The following is a 21,810-nucleotide window of genomic DNA, read 5'->3' as shown; positions in this document are numbered from 1 at the left end:
CCTTGGAAGAAAGATGGGATATCAGTGTAATAATAAAATAAAATAAAAATACTGAGCTAGGCCAAAGGCCAGCTTAAACTTTTGCCTTTAATTCAATTGATTGGCAGCATCTATGGGAAAAACTATCAGTTACTTCGTTGGATATATTACTGCTGCTTCTTATACAGCTGGTGTACTCCACTACTGATGTTAAAACTTGAGTGGAACTTGCCGACTTTCTTTCAGATTCAATATTTACATAATGTATTCGCTTCTCTGGACTCCTTCTGGGAGGAAGAGTGGGGTATAAATAAAATAAAATAAAAGTGGTGTAAAACAAGGCTGTATTTTGGCTCATTATTGCTTAATCTCTTATGTTACATGATGTATTTCAGGAGTTTCTTTTCTTTTTTCCCTCCCCCCACACCACTAGTAGTCAAAAAATTCCAGTGCTGCTTTATGCAAATAATACGGCTCTTATTATCTAAATTAGGTATGAGAATATTACTTTCTAAATTTGGAACTTCTTGTAATTACAAAGGCTTATCTATTAGTTATAGCAAGACCAAAGTGATTGTGTTTGCCAAAAGTCATGAGCACCATAATAGGGTCCTGAATGGCCATATCTATCCTTTAGATTGTAAGCCTGTGGGCAGGGAGTGTCATGTTTGTTGCTTTTATTAATACTTTGTAAGCCACTCTGGTAGCCTTTTTGCTGAAGAGTGGGGTAAAAATGGCTTTCTCCAGTGGGCACCAGGACACTGCCAAGTGGGTATTGTCTTCCTCTCCTGTTGCTTGAGGCAGGAAAGAGTTAACACTCCAAAGGACTCTCACCTTAGCCCCTCCCACGGAGTGACAGTTCATTTTCCTGCCTGGTTTGAGCAGTACTATTTTCGCCTTGCTCTTCAGTCTGGCTGGCTTATATCCTTACTTAGAATCCCAAATCTTTCCCTACTGTTTTTGGTTTGTTGTGTCTAAATTCCTTTCTGAGTGGTTTGTGTTTGAATGTTGTTTACAGTTTTTTCCAAATGAATTGAGTGCATGTCTGAGTGACTGGTAAGTGTCCGTTATGTTCGTTGGTCAATATATTATATTGTTAAATTAAATGTCCTAAGGATTTGATACCCTGAATTAATTACTTAGATAATTAACTGAGGTGTTCAAATTAATTCTGTTTTATTTAATGAATTCTGTGTACTGATTCAAGTGTGTCAGAGAAGACTTTTCTGGGGAGTCAACTAGCAGTGAAATGCCTAAAGAGCACACTAAAGGTTCATCAGAGCACTCAAAAAAATAAAATCAGTACAGAAAGTGGGAGGAGCGGCTGGTGCGGTTCTGCTTTTAACATGCTCAGAAAAAAAAGCCACAGCAGCAGGCATGGAGGCAGCTGCATTTTGGCCAACAGTAAACAGCATCACAGTCAGTGTGTGGCCCATTCACTCTTGCGGTAGCACAGAGAGAGGCCAGTAATCAACAGCAAAGTGCTTTAAACCCTGCAAGTAATGTGGTAGCATAGCCATCAGGGAGGAAACATGTTGCCAAAAATAAAGAGAAAAATAAAAAGGTTCATCAACAACATTATTAGAGTGCAGAAGAGCAGCTTATGTGGAAGAGCAAGGCCAGCAGTGGGTAGCATCAAATGATGAGGTGCTCTCTGAGGATGAAAGGGTTCCAGATCCTTTGGTCCTCAAATTCAAAGGAGGAAGAAGAATTGTCTGGTTTAACACCCAGCAGTCTGAACTTCCACAGACCTGTTTAGATACTGCACCATTGTGTAATGCTGCCACCTCTGGTCAAAACCAGCAACAACAGCATACAGATTCAGGCGGAAAGATTCAACACAGACAGTTAATATGGTCTCTGCTGCCATCTCCTGTAGTAATCAGGAAATTCAGCAGGTGGAATCTTTCTGTTTAAGTCCTGCTGCATTAAATCACATTAGAAGAGCCCTGATGGATGACATTTCTGCAGAACTAGCTGCATTTTGCCAGTCTTTTCAAGTAGCACCTGCACAAATGCAGCAAGTTACACAATCACACTGCATCAATGAATAATCACTTACTTCCAGTTAGGGATGGGGGAGAATATCGGACAAAATTGCACCTGGTACCGGATCCCAACTGAATTTGCTAGTTTACTATCCCTTTGGAGTGGCACCGATCTCTTGCGGTGGGCTGCAGCTGTAGTTGGCACAGATTATGCGGCTATGACTGCATTCGACAAGAATTTTTCTTTCAAAATCCACCCCCCATTTTACGTAATATTTTTCATAATTATTTTTCGCAATGTTTCCCCCTCGCTAAAAAACCATGTGGAACGCTGTGATCATTCACGTAAGTGACCTAAAAATTACACAATGTTTTTCTCTGTCACCAAAAAACTATGTGAAATGCTATCATTTACATAAATATCTACAAAAACAATTATGTAATTTTTGCATCCTGGAAAAAAAAAATCTGCAGATCGAATCACCCAAAAATGCACACAGCAGATCAAATTGGCAAGCATCAGAGAAAGCAGAAACAAAAAAAGGACAGACAGGTAAAGAAATGATGGATTATCGAAATGCATGCTGATCAGCACTTTGCAGCGAACCCCACTCCTGCTTCCAATACATTGTGGCACAGTGCTCATTTGAGTCAGCTAAACAATACTGTTAATGAACACCAAGGGCAACACAGAACACATCACAGTGCTTCACCAGTCCCACATGATGTGTCCAGTGGTAGAGCATGGAGGCTGATGGTTCAGAGGTTTGGCAGACAAACCACTAAGACGCAACAGAATGTGTATGATGATTCAGTTGTCTATCTGGAGAAGAATATAGATGGTTCACAGGTGGAAGAGCAGCCCACCTTGAGGCTTTTCCATAAAGGATGGCAAAGTCAACTCCTGACGTCTATGGAATTGTAAATTAACTATTTGGTCTGAGTAACCCTGCTGTATTCCCTCAATAGTTTTAGGTAGTCTGTTGGAGGATGTGACGTTCACTATGTCCGCAGGGCAATGGTTGGGCAGCAACTAATGGCCACTACAAGGGCAGCTGAGTTGCTGGAGACCAGGAAAACATGCTGTATGAGGGAGGCATGAACTGGATGCCCTGGTCAGTTATTCAGCTTGGCAAACTGCAAACAGGCATGCAGCTAAGATCCTGTCAAAGGAAAAGGATGTGAAGCAAGCACTAGGGGTTGCTTCATGGGTGTTATCTTCATCAAGTGATGAATTTGCGGGCTTCCACCCCAGCGCACAGGCAATTGTCAAAGACACTTCATTAAAGAAAATAAAACTAAAAATGTGGTCTCCACAAAGAATACACAGAGACTATATGTGCTAATTGCCTACATTCAGATCAACTAAGCAGGACACTTAGTCCATGTGGTTATCTTACCTATGTCTGTTTTTGCAGCAGATAAGAGAAGCTTATTCATAGGGTTTTGAATATCCCATGCAAGTAATGCTCAAGATTCTATAACAAAGGCTCTTACCATATATGGAGTGAGAAATGCCAGATGTCTAAGCTGGATTTAGAAAGGGAACATAAGAACATAAGAAGAGCCTGCTGGATCAGGCCAGTGGCCCATCTAGTCCAGCATCTTGTTCTCACAGTGGCCAACCAGGTGCCTGGGGGAAGCCTGCAAGCAGGACCCGAGTGCAAGAACACTCTCCCCTCCTGAGGCTTCCGGCAACTGTTTTTCAGAAGCATGCTGCCTCTGACTAGCGTGGCACAGCACAGCCATCACGGCTAGTAGCCATTGATAGCCCTGTCCTCCATGAATTTGTCTAATCTTCTTTTAAAGCCATCCAAGCTGGTGGCCATTACTGCATCTTGTGGGAGCAAATTCCATAGTTTAACTATGCGCCGAGTAAAGAAGTACTTCCTTTTGTCTGTCTTGAATCTTCCAACATTCAGCTTCTTTGAATGTCCACGAGTTCTAGTATTATGAGAGAGGGAGAAGAACTTTTCTCTATCCACTTTCTCAATGCCATGCATAATTTTATACACTTCTATCATGTCTCCTCTGACCCGCCTTTTCTCTAAACTAAAAAGCCCCAAATGCTGCAACCTTTCCTCGTAAGGGAGTCGCTCCATCCCCTTGATCATTCTGGTTGCCCTCTTCTGAACCTTTTCCAACTCTAGAATATCCTTTTTGAGATGAGGCGACCAGAACTGTACACAGTATTCCAAATGCGGCCGCACCATAGATTTATACAACGGCATTATGATATCGGCTGTTTTATTTTCAATACCTTTCCTAACTATCGCTAGCATGGAATTTGCCTTTTTCACATCTGCCGCACACTGGGTCGACATTTTCATCGTGCTGTCCACTGCAACCCCGAGGTCTCTCTCCTGGTCGGTCACCGCCAGTTCAGACCCCATGAGCGTATATGTGAAATTAAGATTTTTTGCTCCAATATGCATAATTTTACACTTGTTTATATTGAATTGCATTTGCAAGGGAAGAGGTACCAGAGGTCATATTGCAAGCATACGTTGGATAATGGGAACGACCAAGGAATTTCAGAAGAAAATCACCCTTTGCTTTATAGATTAAAGCAAATTATTTGATTGCGTAGATCATGGAAAAACTATGGCATGCTTTAAAAGAAATGGGGGTGCCACAGCATCTGATTGTCCTGACACGCAACCTATACTCTAGGTTACTAGAGGCTGCTGTAAAGACAGAATATGGAAAAACCGATTGGTTCCCCATCGGAAAGGAGGTGAGACGGGTGTATTTTATCACCCTATTTGTTTAATCTATATGCAGAACATATCACATGGAAAGCGGGATTGGACCAAGATGAAGGAGGTGTGAAAACTGGAGGGAGAAATATCAATAATTTAAGATATGCATGTTGAAAATGAGGACATTGAACTTGTCAAAGATTATCAATACCTCGGCACAGTCATTAACCAAAATGGAAACAATTGTCAAGAAATTAGAAGAAGGCTAGGACTTGGGACTGCAGCTATGAGAGAACTAGAAAAGGTCCTCAAATGCAAAGATGTATCACTGAATACTGAAGTCGGGATCATTCAGACCATGGTATTCCCTTTTTTTTTTACAATAATTTTTATTCAAATTTTCATAAAACATAGAAAACAAAATCATAAAACATTCAAAGACAAAAAACAAAACAAAACAAAAATGATTAAACAAAAAAAATAAAATGTTGACTTCCCATTTGTCACATATCAAATCAGTTATAGCAGACCATGGTATTCCCGATCTCTTATGTATGTATGTATGAAAGCTGGACAGTGAAAAAAGCAGATAAGAGAAAAATCAACTCATTTGAAATGTTTTGTTGGAGGAGACCTTTGTGGATACCATGGACCGTGAAAAAGACAAATAATTGGGTGTTAGAACAAATTAAACCAGAACTATTACTAGAAGCTAAAATGATGAAACAGGTTATCATACGTTGGACACATAATGAGAAGACATGATTTAGTAGAAAAGACAATAATGCTGGGAAAAACAGAAGGGAGTAGAAAAAGAAGGCTAAACAATAGATGGATTGATTCCATGAAGGAAGCCACAGACCTGAACTTATAAGATCTGAATAGGGTGGTTTATAACAGATGCTCTAGGAGGTCGCTGATTCATGGGGTTGCTATAAGTCGTAATCGACTTGAAGGCACATAACAACAACAAGAGAAACCTGGCTGGAAGATGTGAAATCTCTCATTTGCTGAGATACAACTGCTGAAGTGCACTCAACAGCACCATATAGTGGCACATTGGGTGAACTGCAGTTTTCTAATTCACAGTGTGTAGTTTCTCAGTCCAGCCACAGACAGGCTGATCAGCCTGGTTATTCACAAATTGTTGCTGCCAAGTCATGCAGAAACAATGATGATGATGATTAAATAAATAAAATGAATAAATAAAATAAATTAGTCTGATGCACAGTTAGATTAGGAGAAAGCAATATCATTGGCACAAACCCTCTTCAGATGAAGAGGGTGCATAAGTTCCCAGGCTTGCATGCAATTCCAATGGGCCTGGCGCCAGAGTTCAGAGTGACATCACAGGTTGCTAGACAGCCAGATGCTGCTGTGAACACTTGATTCCCTTTATCCTCTGGTGACACCAGCTATTGAAGAAGGGGAAGGAAGTAATTTCCTGGTACAGATTAAAAAGAAAGTATCTCACACGCTGTTAAGGATGAACATTTTATTCATTTATTCTGTAGAATGTTAGCAGCATTGAATCATCCTGACAAACCATCTGATCCAAAGCGCAGAGGTCCCAAAAGAACCTAATACTAATCACAAGGTGATTCTGGTCCAGCTCCTAAGTAAAAGACTTGGAAGCACTTCATAGATCATAGAATCATAGAATAGTAGAGTTGGAAGGGGTCTATAAGGCCATCAAGTCCAACCCCCTGCGCAATGCAGGAATCCAAATCAAAGCATTCAGACTAAAAGTCTAATTGTTTTGGCAAGTAAATATTACTTTCCAGATCCAGAGTTTATGCATAAACCCTGCCACTGGCAATTAATTTGCCAGTGGTTCCTTTCGTGTCAAAAGCTCATCTACCAAAAGAGATAGCACGACCATTGGACAGGACTGATAAAAGAATAGCTTAATTGCATGAAGTGCATCCTACTGCTCAGCAACAGTAATCAATTCTGTTTTAAGGCTCATGATATTCCACAGCAACATCTTATTACTCACCATTCCACTACATTGCCTCCATTGTTAAGTACTATATATGGGGTCAATTTGAGCACTTCCCCATCAGGAGGTGAAGAGTTTACTGGGTTCCAGCCTCCCCATTCAGTTATCAGAAGTTGCAGTCAGCCTCTCAGAGGTGGAGAGCTGCCACTGCACTATTATAATGTGAGTAATTGTTTTCCATAATGTCCTATACTGGGCAGTCTGTCACTTTAAGAGAAGCCTTTTTCTGGCTCAGTATAACATTAGATCAGTTGGGGTTAGATATGGTATGTTCTGAATGTAGAAAGAAGTGATGAAATGGTTTCTAACACAGTGTATTTGGGTAAATCATGGCCTACACCTGTTTCTTACGGCCACAACAGTCCTGGACACAATGCACCATGTGTGAAATCCATCCCTTCTACTTCACACGGGTGTTTACTGCTCCTGATACAAGTCTCAAGTATGGGCTATTTCTGTTCCTCTTCTGTCTCAGAAACTGGTCAGGCCACGGTGGCATATGCTCATGCATTCTTTCTTGTGTGACAGACTGCCTTGATGGCCATTATTAGCATCCTGAACCTTGAATCCTTCAGCGAGGTGAAAATAAAATAATAATAATGAGGAGGAGGGGGAGGATAACAACATATAATAAGGGGATGCCACTCAGTGATTATGGAGTTTTTCAAGAGTAGCAGCACACAGCACGTTTGTGCTTCTGAACACCGGTGGTCCTTAATAATTGAAGGAATGGATAATTACATATATCTTATCGATTCTTGAGGAGTTTAAGGGTCCCCTGTAGGAAGCAACAACATATTCACTATTTTACCAGGGTTTTCAGTTCATTAACTAAATGAATTTTGCTGATGGTTCAGTTTATTACCCACCCTTCGCCACCAAGTTCCAGGGTGGCATAAAACAGTTATAGATTAATATTGCAACCACTGGAACAAATTAACCTTTGGTAGGGCTTACTACTCTGCACAACTTGGCAACTTGGCTAAGGTTTACACATAGGCAATTCTGTTTTGTTACTTCCCTCAGGGAAGTTCAGTAACAGATTTAATGCATGTTTTACATGTAAGTTAATTTGTCTTTATTCCTTGTCTTCAACAGGTAGCTTTTTATATATAGGGTTTTTTTAGAATGTGGGCAGGAGAATCGAATACAAACACATGCTTCTTATGTAATCCCTAACTCGCTAAAAATTAAGACAGCCAGGCCTTGTTATTCCTTTGTGTTCATTTAAACAGGAGCTTAAGTTTCATATTACTGTCACTCAGCAGGTTCGCATAGCATGGCAATATTTCAGGGATTACTTTGTAGGCATGAGAAGTTTCACCTAGCTGGAGTTCCCCTGGCTGCTTTCGAAACACTCAGAAGGTTTGGTTGCATAAATTACCAGGTGTCCATTAGTGAGTTCCTCTTTGCTGGAGCTTCTCCGGCTGCTTTTGAAGCATTTACTCTGCAGCTGGTATCATGGCATATTCAGCAAGAGCACCAGCTGCTTATGCAGCACATTCAACAATTGTTCCTCTACAAGAGGTTTGTCGGGCAGCCACTTGGGCAAACCCGGATACATTGATCACGTTCTATAAGATGGACGTATACGTATCTGCAGAGGCAGCCGTGGGAAGGGGAGTTCCTTAGCAGGTGCTGCCGGGTCATTAAGGTACATGTACCCACCCACGTAGAAGGTCAGCTTTGGAATATCCCACTTGGGGGTGTCCTGGTGCCCACTGGAGAAGGAACCATTTTACTCACCGGAAAGGTGTTTCTTTGGGGGCACCAGGACACTGCCTAGGTCCACCCTGGCATGTAACATGAGGATGAATAACACAAGGTAAATGGAGGAGGTTAAAGGGTCAGGGAACTGATCTAGTAGTTTGCAAGTCCACGTTCCATGTTGGCTCCAGCATATTCAGTGTTATTTTGAGTCATTTATTTATTTTATTTTATTATTTTATTTATTAAATTTTTATACCGCCCCATAGCCGAAGCTCTCTGGGCGGTTCACAACATCAAAATATCAACATACAATTTAAAACCACACATTAATCAATTTAAAACATAACTCATTAAATTTCCAAATAAACCTATACTAAACTAAAATACTAAAAATACTAAAATACTAAATGCTACAATACTAAAATGCTAGAATGCCTGGGAGAAGAGGTAACCTGGTGCCGAAAAGACAACAATGTTGGCGCCAGGCGTACCTCATCAGGGAGATTGTTCCATAATTTGGGGGCCACCACTGAGAAGGCCCTTTTTCTTGTTACCATCCTCCGGGCTTCCCTCTGCGTAGGCACCCGGAGAAGGGCCTTCGATGTTGAGCGCAGTGTACAGGTAGGTTCATATTGGGAGAGGCGTTCCATCAAGTATCGTGGTCCCAAGCCGTGTAAGGCTTTATAGGTTAAAACCAGCACCTTGAATAGAGCCTGGAAAGATATAGGCAGCCAGTGCAAGCGGTCCAGAACCGGTGTTATATGTTCGGACCGCCTGGTCCGTGTTAACAATCTGGCCACTGCATTTTGCACAAGCTGCAGTTTCCGAACTGTCTTCAAAGGCAGCCCCACATAGAGCACATTGCAGTAATCTAGTCTAGAGGTTACCAGAGCGTGGACAACTGAAGCAAGGTCGTCCCTGTTCAGATAGGGGCGTAGCTGGGCCACCAACCAAAGTTGGTAGAAAGCACTCCGTGCCACCGAGGCTACTTGAGCCTCAAGTGACAGGGATGGTTCTAAAAGTACTCCCAAGCTACGAACCTGTTCCTTCAGGGGCAGTGCAACCCCATCCAGGACAGGTTGAGCATCCACCATCTGGTCAGAAGAACCACCCACTAACAGCATCTCAGTCTTGTCTGGATTGAGCCTCAGTTTGTTAGCTCTCATCCAGTCCATTGTCGCAGCCAGGCATTGGTTCAGCACATTGACAGCCTCACCTGAAAAAGATGAAAAGGAGAAACAGAGCTGCGTGTCATCAGCATACTGGTGGCAACGCACTCCAAAACTCCTGATGACCACACCCAGCAGTTTCATGTAGATGTTAAAGAGCATGGGGGACAGAACTGACCCCTGCGGAACTCCATACTGGAGGGTCCAGGGTATCAAGCAATGCTCCCCAAGTACTACCTTCTGGAGACGACCCGCCAAGTAGGAGGAAAACCACTGCCACGCAGTACCTCCAACTCCCAGCTCAGCGAGCCTCCCCAGGAGGATACCATGGTCGATGGTATCAAAAGCCGCTGAGAGATCAAGGGGAATCAACAGAGTCACTCTGCCCCTGTCTCTCTCCCAACAGAGGTCATCGTACAGGGCGACCAAGGCTGTCTCCGTGCCAAAACCAGGCCTGAAACCTGATTGAAATGGATCCAGATAATCAGTTTCATCCAAGAGTGTCTGGAGCTGGTCTGCAACCACTCGTTCTAGGACCTTGCCCAGAAATGGAACATTTGCTACTGGCCTATAGTTATTAACAATTTCTGGGTCCAGGGAAGATTTCTTCAGAAGCGGTCTCACTACCGCCTCTTTCAGGCAGTTAGGGACCACTCCCTCTCGCAATGAGGCGTTAATCACTTCCCTGGCCCAGCCGGCAGTTCCATCCCTGCTAGCTTTTATTAGCCAAGAGGGGCAAGGATCCAACACAGAAGTGGTTGCACGAACCTGTCCAAACATCTTGTCAACGTCCTCGAGCTGCACCAACTGAAACTCATCCAAAAAATCAGGACAAGGCTGTGTTCTGGAGACCTCATATGATTCAACTGCTGTAATATTGGAGTCCAAGTCCTGGCGGATGCAAAAGATTTTATCTTGGAAGTGCCTAGCAAATTCATTACAGCGAGCCTTAGTTGGTTCTACCATGTCCCTAGGGCCAGAATGTAATAGCCCTCGGACAATTTTAAAGAGCTCCGCTGGGCAGCAGATAGATGCTTTAATAGAGGTAGCAAAGTAACACTTTTTTGCCGCCCTCACTGCCCCTAGATATAACTTGGTATAGGCACTTACCAGTGCATAATTGCATCCATCAGGAGTCCGTCTCCATCTGCACTCAAGCCGTCTCCTATATTGTTTCATCGCTCTCAGCTCTGGAGTGTATCATGGAGCCGTATGAGCTCTACACAGGAGAGGGCGCGCAGGAGCGATCATGTCAACTGCCCGGGTCGTTTCTGTATTCCACAGTTCAACCAGGGTTTCGACAGGAGCGCCAGCCCTATCAGCCGGAAAACTCCCCAGAGCCCTTTGAAAACCATCCGGATTCATTAGTCTCCGAGGGCGGACCATCTTAATGGGTCCCCCACCCTTGCAGAGGGGAGAAGCCGTTGCAAGTCTAAACTTCAACAAGCGGTGATCTGTCCATGACAAAGGGACTGATGTAAGATTCCCCACATTCAGATCACCATCTCCATGTCCAGTTGTGAAAACCAAGTCCAGAGTATGCCCTGCTACATGTGTTGGGCCAATAGCATGTTGGGACAGCCCCATGGTTGTCATGGAGGCCATGAAGTCCTGAGCCGCCCCAGATAAGGTGGCCTCAGCATGAACGTTGACATCCCCTAGCACCAACAGTCTAGGGGATCCCAACAATATATCTGAGACCACCTCCGTCAGCTCAGTTAGGGAGTCTGTTTGGCAGCGGGGTGGGCGGTACACCAACAGAATCCCCAATCTGTCCCCTTGACCCAACACAAGGTGCAAACACTCTAGACCAGTAGTCACATGGACAGGGTGCTTGGAGAGGGAGATAGAACTATAGACTACAGCGACTCCCCCTCCCTGGCCCTCAGGTCTACCCTGATGCTGAACCAAGTATCCAGGCGGGCACAGTTGGGAGAGACTGATTCCTCCCTGCTCACCCAGGTCTCAGTTATACATGCCAGATCGGCCGCCTCATCCACAATTAAATCGTGGATGAGGGAGATCTTGTTATGTACCGATCTGGCATTTAAAAGCAGCATCCAGAGATCTGAGAGCTGGCTGATAGGACAACCAGCATACTTGTGGATGCGGGGAGGACCGGAACAAGACACAGTCGTTAGCTGCCTGGGTCGAGTTCCCCTCACCTGGCAAGTCCTCCGCACAACGTCATATCTCCCTCTACCCGTCACTACACCAATTGGGGCCCCCTCAGATCTTCCCACACAAACCGGAATCCTCTCTCCCAGGCACATAATGCAGATCCACACCCACACACACCACATGCACACACACATACACTCACACCACACCCCCACACTCCTTACACAAGCAAGAGCCACTATAGCTGACAGCTGAAATAAAGTGCTGTAAGTAGGTGCTGAAAACAATAACAGCAGCCGCTCTTCCTCGCTGGACAGCAGCGATGTTCTTCTTCCAGCAGGCAAAGGTCTCCCAGGCCACTCAGCCAGCCAGTCTATATATTCCTTGAAGGAGGAACAGGTGAAAAGATTTAATTATTCAGAGCTGGCTGAGTACCTGGGACCTAGTCCTGTAAGATGTAGCTAAGCGGGAGCAGTTCAACAGGAAAGTGCAGTGATGATGACAACCAAAGGAGAACAGCAGCAGTAATAGCAGACATCAGTAGCAGCTCTCCCTCCCTGGCCAGCTGACTTAAAGTGCTGTATGTAGAAACTGCAAATAGCAGTAACAGCTGCTCTCCTCCTTGGGCAGTGGCGATATTCCCCTTCATGCAATGATTCTTGGGACAGCAACATGTTATGCCGGCATTCCAGTCATGATGTTGTTAGTGTAATAAGTGTAATACTTTCAAGCTTGGCCAGATGGCGAACTGTCACTCTGTGGGAGGGGCTAAGGTGAGAGTCCTTTGGAGTGTTAACTCTTTCCTGACTCAAGCAACAGAAGAGGAAGACAATATTCCACTTGGTGGAGTCCTGGTACCCCCAGAGAAACACCTTTCTGGTAAGTAAAACGGTTCCTTCAATAAATAAAGTAAAATAAACAATACAGTAGGGCCCCGCTAATACGGCGGGTTAGGGACCAGGCCCCCGCCGTAAAGCGGGGCCCCATAGACTATAATGGGCAGCATCGTGAAAAAATGACGCCAAAACATCGCAAAATGGCAAAATCGGCTTTAAAACGGGGAATTTCCCCTGCTTGAAAGCCGCTGCGTCAGCGGAACGCCGTAAAGCGGGGCCCTACTGTATCACTCATTTAAGTATTCAGGGCTTAAATGTGAAAACATTCTATGGCACACTCACTTGGAGACAATTAAAATTTCATTGCCCCATTCACTGGGAGTTATTAAGTCACTTTATTATACTAAGGGTCATCATCTGTTAGAACCAGTGATAAAAGGTTTTGCTGCTAAAACCGTATTTTGCTTGTTAGATGCTGCAGCAATTTTGGGTCGTTCTAATAGAGATTAGATGTAATCCAAAATAAGTTTCTGTGTGTACTACTTGGAGTCTTACATAGTACATCTGATGTCATACTTAGAACTGGAGTATGTCTCCCTACTCTAAAAGCACACATTTATACATCCATGATCCTGTACTGGAAAAAACTCCCCATAATGCCAGACCAACATTTAACAAAACTGTGTTTTTTAAATCTGCAGAATAAAGAAAGCTGGGCATAGTGTTGTAAGAGTTTGTTAACATATTCAATTTCCCTGGTAATGTTACCTCAGGATATTTCTGATTGTAAGATCTTGTTATTGTTACGTGCCTTCAAGTCAATTTTGACTTATGGCGACCCTATGAATCAGCAACCTCCAATAGCATCCGTTATAAGCCAACCTGTTCAGAAATAGAAGTAAAGTTTAGGAAAAACCACCTTTACAATAGCTGCACTAACACAAACACACCCTAATACCTAAAAGAAATAGGGCCAAATGGGTGAGGATGGGAACGTGACACTGCCTAGTTAACTAAAAACATTATTAAAAACCCACAAATAAACAATTAAAAAGGAATACTTCTTAGGCTGCTAGAAGGGACAGCTAGTCCGTCTAAGCATTCTGCTTGGACAAAACTTACAGTGAGACTGAGCAAAAAACATCAGCCCCACAAGCACCATGACTGGATGGTTTTCTCCCTGCATTTGCAGGAATTGTTGTTATGTGCCTTCAAGTCGATTATGACTTACGGCGACCCTATGAATCTGTGACTTCCAAAAGCATCTGTTATAAACCAACCTGTTCAGGTCTTATAAGTTCAGGCCTGTGGTTTCCTTTATGGAATCAATCCATCTATCTAAGATCTATGATGTAATTTTTGCTGAAGATGCCAAAATGGTGTTGACTATATGAAGAATTCCAAATCCTCAATTTGATGTATTAAAATTAAACTTGATCATAAAAAGTCTGTTTTCTGCAGGTAATAACTGCCCACTCATCCTGTTATTTTTGGCTTATTATTATTATCTTTATTTATACCCCGCCCTTTTTCCAAACTGGAACTCAAGGCGGCTTCCAGATGAAAATAAGTACACATCATAAAGAACATATAAACATATAAAATCAGCATTAAAACAGGATTAAACTATTATGATGTTAAAACCAAATAAATATACAATTAAAATACTGCAACCCAATTTAGGAGCATACAATTAAAATAATAATATACAGCACCCTCTTCAATCACTACCCTTAAAGCTTTCAGTTCCAAAGGCCTGCCGGAAGAAAAAAGTCTTTAGCTGTCAGTGGAAGGACTGCACAGAGAAGGCCATTCTTGCCACCCTAGGGAGGGAGTTCCAGAACCTAGGGGCAGCCACTGAAAAGTCCCTGTCTCGTGTCCCCACCAGTCACACTTGTGAAGGTATTGGGATTGTGAGAAGGGACTCTCCTAAAGATCTCAGGGCCCGGGCAGGTTCATATACGGAGATACGGTCTGACAAATAGCCTGGACCTAAGCCGTATAGGGCTTTATAGGTCATAACCAGCACTTTGAATTTTGAATTGTGGGGTAGACTGGCAGCCAGTGGAGCTGTTACAGTAGGGGAGTTGTATGATCCCTGTAACCAGCCCCAGTTAACATTCTGGCTGCAGCTTGTTGCACCAACTGAAGTTTCCGAACAGTCTTCAGAGGCAGCCCCACATAGAGCACGTTACAGTAGTCTAAGCGGGATGTAACTAAGGCATGTGTCACCATGGCCAGATCAGACGACTCCAGGAATGGGCGCAGTTGGCGCACTAATCTTAACTGCAAAAGCATTCCTGGCTACCGCAGAAACCTGGGCTTCCAGGTTTAAGGCTGAGTCCAGGAGCACACCCAAACTGCGAACCTGCGTTTTCAGGGGGAGTGTAACCCCATCCAGCACAGGCTGAACCCCTATTCCCTGATCCGCCTTTCGACTGACCAGGAGCACCTCTGTCTTGTCTGGATTAAGCTTCAGCTTGTTCACCCTCATCCAGTCCACCCCAGCTGACAGACACTGGTTTAGAACCGAGACAGTTTCCTTGGAATTAGGTGGAAAGGAGAAGTAGAGTTGGGTGTCATCTGCATACTGATGGCACCAAACCCCAAACCTCCGGACAACCTCTCCCAGCAGTTTTATGTAGATATTAAATAGCATGGGGGACAAAACTGAACCCTGAGGGACCCCACAGGCCAACGGCCAGGGATTTCATAATATGCATACAAGAATAATAGGCCAACAAATGACCATCTTTTGTATGTGTGTACTGCCTTCAAGTAGATCCTGACTTATGGCGACCCTATGAATAGGGTTTTCATGGGGCTGAGAGGCAGTGACTGGCCCAAGGTCACCCAGTGTGCTTCATGGCTGTGTGGGGATTCGAACCCTGGTCTCCCAGGTCGTAGTCCAGCACCTTAACCACTACACCACACTGGCCCTCTATATGCAGAACAGGCCACATTGTAGGCACTGTGTGCTATATTCTGTATTGCTCTTTATACACTTCACTTAGGGGTAGATTTCTCTGTTTATTTCAGACTTCTTTGGAAGGTCCATCTGATTATTTCAAAGGAGTTTTTTTAATTTAAATGATTTGGGAGAAAGTTAAGTTCTGATAATTTGCAAATCTCTGTTGGGCATTAGGACATTAGGCACAAATTCCAAAACTGGGATTGTGTTCCTCCTGTTCCTTGAAGGCAGGAAACGATTGTCATTCCAAAAGAAGGTCTCTGTTATCTCTCCACTCTGAAAATTGATGTGCTTTATCTTTCTTTTGGATTGTTTGGGTTTTTTTTGGTGTTTTATACGATAATGGCATTAATTACAAACAATAACAAGCTGACATATTGGGTTGTATCCATAGAGTCTCTTCCTCTGATGGGAGAAGGTTCCTTCCATTCACAGAAAGAAACATTTGGATCCATTCATTATATTATATACCTGGTCATGAGTGCAGACTTCTGGATTAGCGGCTGAGTGAACTTGCTCCATGATCAAATGCCAACTCTTCAGTCTTATGATTTTGCCTTTTAGGTCTTATGGAATCGCATAGTAGGACCAGCAAAGACTCTGTATTTATAGCCTTTACAAAGTTCTAATAATAAAAAGTCAATCTCTTATGTAGTATGTCAAGTATGTTATGATGCAGTATGAGAATTGAGGCACCTTTTTATATTGAATGCATTAATATTGTTTTAAATCCTAGGTATTGAACAGTTGATGACCCCAGAAGAAAAGGATAAACTGTATGCAGCAATTGGTTATAGTGAAACGGCTGTTGATCCAACTTTGCCCAAAACAGTGGGTGTGATTTGATTTATAAAGTATAGCCAACAAGCACTTAACTTTATAACCAGTAATGGTATTTTTCAAAAGAAGAACAATGATTTTCATACTTTCATATTCACATGATTAGTGCACAAGTAAGATATAGTGCTGCCTATCTCGAAGAAGGGACACATTCAGCAATGTATGTATGTAATTTGAGAAGCACTTTAAATTCTGTATATAGATGTAAATAGACCTGAGATCAGATTCAGTTCATGTTTTATGCATTTTCCACAGGTCGCCTGCCATCACTTTGGGCTTTACTGCCATCTAGCGTCCGAAGGCAAGAATGCACTCGAGTTAAAACCTGTGCCTCAGGCCCTTCCCACTCCAGTCTTCATTCTTGCCTTCGTCCGAGGCATTTGGACTTCTGGACAGAGCATAGCTAAGTTTCTATTTCTTGTTGCATTTGGCTTTTTCCTTGTTTTCCCCCCCCTCCCCCTTGGTGTTTGGAGTGTGTGGGATTTTTCCTATATTCTGTTTCTCCCGTTTTTTATTTTTCGGGACCCTTTTTTCTTTCTTGCATTTTTCTTGAATTTTTTCTTCTATTTTCTCTGGTGTTTTTTCCTCTTCCTTTTTGTTGACCTGGGTTATTTGGGGGTGCGCTGCTGAGGCTTTTTAAGCAGCGGCTGCTGCTTCTCCGTGGTTTGGGGGACCCGCGGCTGCGGCTCCCCCCCTGTTCTCGGCGCAGGGTAGCTTGCGGCTGCGGCTCCTTCGCAGGCCTTCTGCCCGTCGCCGCACTCCCGGGGCAGCATTTTCCCCTTCAAGCCAGGAGCCTGTGGCTGCGGCTCCATCCTACGTTTGGCTCTTTCTCTGGCCTAGTTCTTGGAGGCGGTGGCGATTTCCCCCCCCCTCGCCGCCTTTTTTCCTCCATCAACGTCTTTACACGTGGAGGCCTTTTTTCGGCCCTAAAAGGCAGCGGTTCCTCCCGGCTGCCCCTTAAACCCTGCAGAGGCTCTTTTTAGGCTGCCTGATCTCCTGGCTGCCATTTTTATTTTAGTTTCGCTTTTGTAGGTTTCGTTTCTGATGTTTTCCTAGTTTTGCGGCCTGTGAGGCCTGCTTAGTCTGAGCAAGCTGTGTTTAAGTGATACCACATCTTCCCCATTGTGTGTGTGTATCCACTTATGTGCACCATATTTTGATGCAAGCCCTTTTTCTGGTGGTGCTTTAGTTTCTTCAGTGCACATTGGCGGTACCGCACCTTCCCCATTGTGTGCGTGTATCTAGCCCTGGCCACGCTGTGCTTTAAAAGCAACATTTTCCCTGGCAGCGTACTGTAGCGGTCTCGCACCTTCCCCATTGTGTGCGTGTACCTAGCTGGTGGCCAGTATCGCATCTCGACTTCCCTTTTTGGAGTCCTGTTTGCTTAGTGTGGCATCAGTACCTTCTTTGTGGGTGTGTACCCATTTGTTTTTGGATGCCATAGTGAACTTAGTCAATTTTCTCTTGGCATCTTGCCTCCCAGTGTGCATCCTGCTTCTTACCATCTTACAGCACAGAACTATCACTGCACCTTCCCCATTGTGTGCGTGATTCAGACCCTGATATGGCAGATCAGAATCCGGAGGTGGCACAAACTTCAGGGGCAAGTCACCAGGGCATAGCCCCACCTCAACATAAACCATCTAAACATAAGCACACTAAAGCCTTAGCCAAGACTAAACACCTGTCTGCCCACGGTGCACACAAGAGGACAAGATATGTCTCAGCCCCGATCCTGGAGAAGCCTGCGCAAGAAGCAGTACCTGCTCTATTTCAGTCTCCTTCTGGGTCATCAGACGATGAATTTGAAGGCTTCCCCAGCCAAACTCCTCGCCACTCCGATATCTCCATCACTCCTCTGACTCCATCAGTGCAATCTCAGCTACCTACACAGGTAGCTTGTCGAACCTTATGGCTCCGACATTGGGACGCTGACACTACCGCCAGAACTAACTTGTCTATGGCTCCATACTCGGGCTCTATGCTGTTTGGTGAGGATGCTCTTAAAGCTGTCCTTGTTGACCCCAAGGACAATCGTAAGCCTACGTAAGCCACAGCCAGAAGAGACGACCGCAGGCCATTTCGGCGGTTTACTCCTTACCGCTCCTTCCAGCCCTTTCGGGGGGCGCGACCTGGCGGGCGAGGATGCCAGGTCTACAGATTTCCACTCCTCCAGGGCACCCTGGCCCAGACAGTGCTTCCAGCTCAGAGCCCAATACCAAAGCAGGCAAGCCCCTTCGGCCTCTTATGGCAGAGGAGCCCATCAGCGCAGGCAGTTCTGACGCCATACCCATTGGAGGCAGACTCTCCTTCTACTCAAGCTCCTGGCTCACTCTGACACACATCTCTTGGGTCAGGGTCATCTTCACCCAGGGGTACAACATAGAATTTTGGCGGACCCCCCCCGGACAGATTTTGCCTCTCCCCTGTCTCCAAGTCACGCAGGACGGTTATGCAGGATGCCCTATGTCATCTACTAGATATAGCCGCTATAGAGTCAGTACCTCCATCTGAAAGGCTGCAAGGCGTCTACTCCGTCCTCTTCACGGTTCCCAAGCGAGACTCTTCATGGAGGGCGGTCTTAGACCTCAAGTTTGTCAACCACTTTGTCAAGTACCGCCGCTTCAAGATGGAGTCACTGGCATCAATCGTGGAAGCTCTGCAACAAGGGGATTTCCTTGCATCCATCGACTTGAAGAACACTTATTTACACACCAATTTGCCCGGATCACAGACGATTCCCGAGATTCTCACTGGGCCAGCACCACTTCCAATACAGTGCCCTGCCATTCGGCCTCTCCTCGGCTCCTTGAGTCTTTACCAAAGTGATGGCCACCATGGTGGCTTTTCTTCGTCTACAAGGGGTTCAAATTTACCCCTATCTGGACGACCTGCTCCTTTGAGCGTGCTCCCAGGACTTAGCCAGCAGACAACTCCAGTTCACCCTAGAGGCCTTAAACTCTCACGGCTGGCTGGTCAACATCGAGAAGAGTCATCTGCAGCCAACCCAGCGCCTCCAGCACCTGGGGGCCATACTGGACATATCTCTAGCAATGCTTTTTCTGTCCCCAGACCGTATTGCCTCCATCACAGCCATGGCAACCTTATTGATACATCGCTCCAGGGCAGATGTCATGTTCCTGGCGCAGCTTCTCGAGTCAATGATTTCCACAATTCACATCGTCCCGTGGGCTCGACATCACACGAGACCTCTACAGTGGGCACTCCTACCCTTTCAGGCGGACATTGCCAAGTCCAACCATTGCGTGATTCCGCTGGACCCATTGCTGAGGGTCTCATTCTGATATCTCCTGGGCAGGACGTTGACAAAACTCCGGTACGAAGGGGCTCGTATTCTCCTGATAGCACCGTACTGGCCTCGCTGACCTTGGTTCTCGGACCTTCTCTCAATGTCAGTTGTGGATCCCTGGACCCTTCCTGTCAGGCCAGATCTCCTCGCTCAGGGACCAATTTGGCACCCAGATCTAACCTGGTTGAGTCTGACGGCCTGGCTTTTGAATGGACGCAGCTGAATACTGCCGGACTTTCTCAGGGGGTGATCGACACTATCCTAGCATCGAGACGACCGTCAACAACTCGTATTTACCAGAGTACTTGGCGTGCTTTTTCCAACTGGTGTACGTCCAAGGGTTTTCCGGCATCTCAAGCCACTGTACAGCATGTTCTACAGTTCCTATACAGAGGTCTGACATTGGGACTGTGACCGAACACTCTGCGTCGCCATGCCTCCACCATCTCTTCAATCCTGTCCGTTTTCTCGTCGGCTGCCCCCTTAGGCGCTCACCCGTTCATCAAACGCTTCTTAAGAGGGCCGCCCGCCTCTCTCCAGCTGTGCGCCACCACTTTCCCTCCTGGAGTCTCCAAAGTCCTGCAAGCCTTACAGCGCCCTCCGTTTGAACCTCATGCCTCAGTACCTCTCAGACTGTTGTCCATCAAAGTCCTTTTCCTCGTTGCTATTCTGTGAGGCGGATTTCGGAGTTACAAGCCTTATCGGCACGTCACCTCTGCATCTTTCATAAGGATTCAGTGGTTCTGAGGCCAGACCCATCCTTCTGTCCCAAGGTCAACTCAGTATTCCACTGTAGCCAGGACATTGTGCTTCCGTCATTCTGCCCAAGGCCGGTCCATTCCCTTGAAAAAGGCCTGGCATTCGCTGGATGTTAGAGCCCTCAAAATTTACCTCTCTCGTACCCACGACATCAGGCAGACAGAAACCTTATTTGTATCCTTTCACCCTAGGACTTTGGGGAAAAAGGTCTCCAAATCCACTTTGTCCTGTTGGGTGCGGGCCTGCATCGCCCTGGCGTATCAGTCCCTTAACTTACTTGTGCCACCTAACATCACGGCTCATTCCACCAGATCAGCGGCTGCTTCGGCTGCATTTGTAACTAATGCACCTCTTGCAGACATATGTAGAGCTGTGGTATGGGCTACCCCTAACTCCTTTGTGAAGCATTATTTATTTATTTATTTATTTAAACATTTTATATCCCGCCCTAGTTCTTAGAATTCAGAGCGGCGAACAAATAAGACAATGTCTAATACAAAACAATATACAATTAAAAGATAAAATTAAGAAAATCAATAATACAATAGTTATAACAATTTAAATGTTAACATTAAAAGCTTGAAGAAACAAAAATGTTTTTAACTGACGGCGAAAGACCGTGAGCGAGGAGGAACATCGGATCTCTGGTGGCAGGTTATTCCATAAGATGGGAGCTATGCACGAAAAAGCTTTGTTCCTAGTATTGGAGCGGCGGATTATAAAGGTAGATGGAATGATAAGAGAATGTTCGAAGGGTACTCTTGTGGGTCGTTGAGATTTAAATTCCAGAATACGATTTGATAGATATTTGATTATAAGATTGATCGCTATGCTTCTGCTGATGCCTCCTTCGGGAGACTTGTCCTCCAACATGTCCTTTCTGAATCGTAAGCTATTTGTAGTCCCTCCCTATTACGGGGCTGCATTGGTACATCCCAAAGTGATGGCAGGCGACCTGTGGAAAATGGTCCATTGGACTCACCTGAAGGGTGATTTTCACAGGTACGCCTGCCATCACGTCCCTCCCTTGTGGGGGATCTCTGGATGACTTGCTCCATTTTTTATAGTCTATCTGCTGTATATTTTGTGCTCTGCTCTGTCTTTCCTCGGTTAAAACCTGTGTTATTAGGTTACAATTTCTATGGTTTTCCCTGTTTCCACACTTCATCTACCTGTTTTCCTTGCTGCTGGGGACTTTGGCCTTTTGTTCCTTTCAGATATGCCACTTCGGACTCGTCACAAATGAAGACTGGAGTGGGAAGGGCCTGAGGCCCAGGTTTTAACTCGAGTGCATTCTTACCTTCGGACGCTAGATGGCAGTAAAGCCCAAAGTGATGGCAGGCGTACCTGTGACAATCACCCCTCAGGTGAGTCCAATGGACCATTCTCCCGTACATGTAAGATTATCTCAGGTGGGACTTGA

At 44.9% G+C, this 21,810-nt stretch overlaps 1 protein-coding gene across 3 annotated transcripts in view; it reads left to right on the top strand.

The window, feature by feature from the left end:
• The window catches only part of VPS13A (vacuolar protein sorting 13 homolog A), a 304,094-nt gene that overhangs the window by 63,727 nt on the left and 218,557 nt on the right, over positions 1-21,810 (top strand). For all 3 annotated transcript variants that reach the window (XM_061627500.1, XM_061627520.1, XM_061627510.1), the window contains exon 16: positions 16,215-16,309. In XM_061627500.1, coding sequence (XP_061483484.1) covers positions 16,215-16,309 — 95 coding nt within the window. The remainder of the gene's footprint in view (positions 1-16,214; positions 16,310-21,810) is intronic.

The sequence above is a fragment of the Rhineura floridana genome, chromosome 1 (assembly GCF_030035675.1).
Source record: "Rhineura floridana isolate rRhiFlo1 chromosome 1, rRhiFlo1.hap2, whole genome shotgun sequence".
Classification (NCBI taxonomy): domain Eukaryota; kingdom Metazoa; phylum Chordata; class Lepidosauria; order Squamata; family Rhineuridae; genus Rhineura; species Rhineura floridana.
Note: the sequence above shows the minus strand (reverse complement) of the source record. Positions and strands in the feature narration are given on the sequence as shown.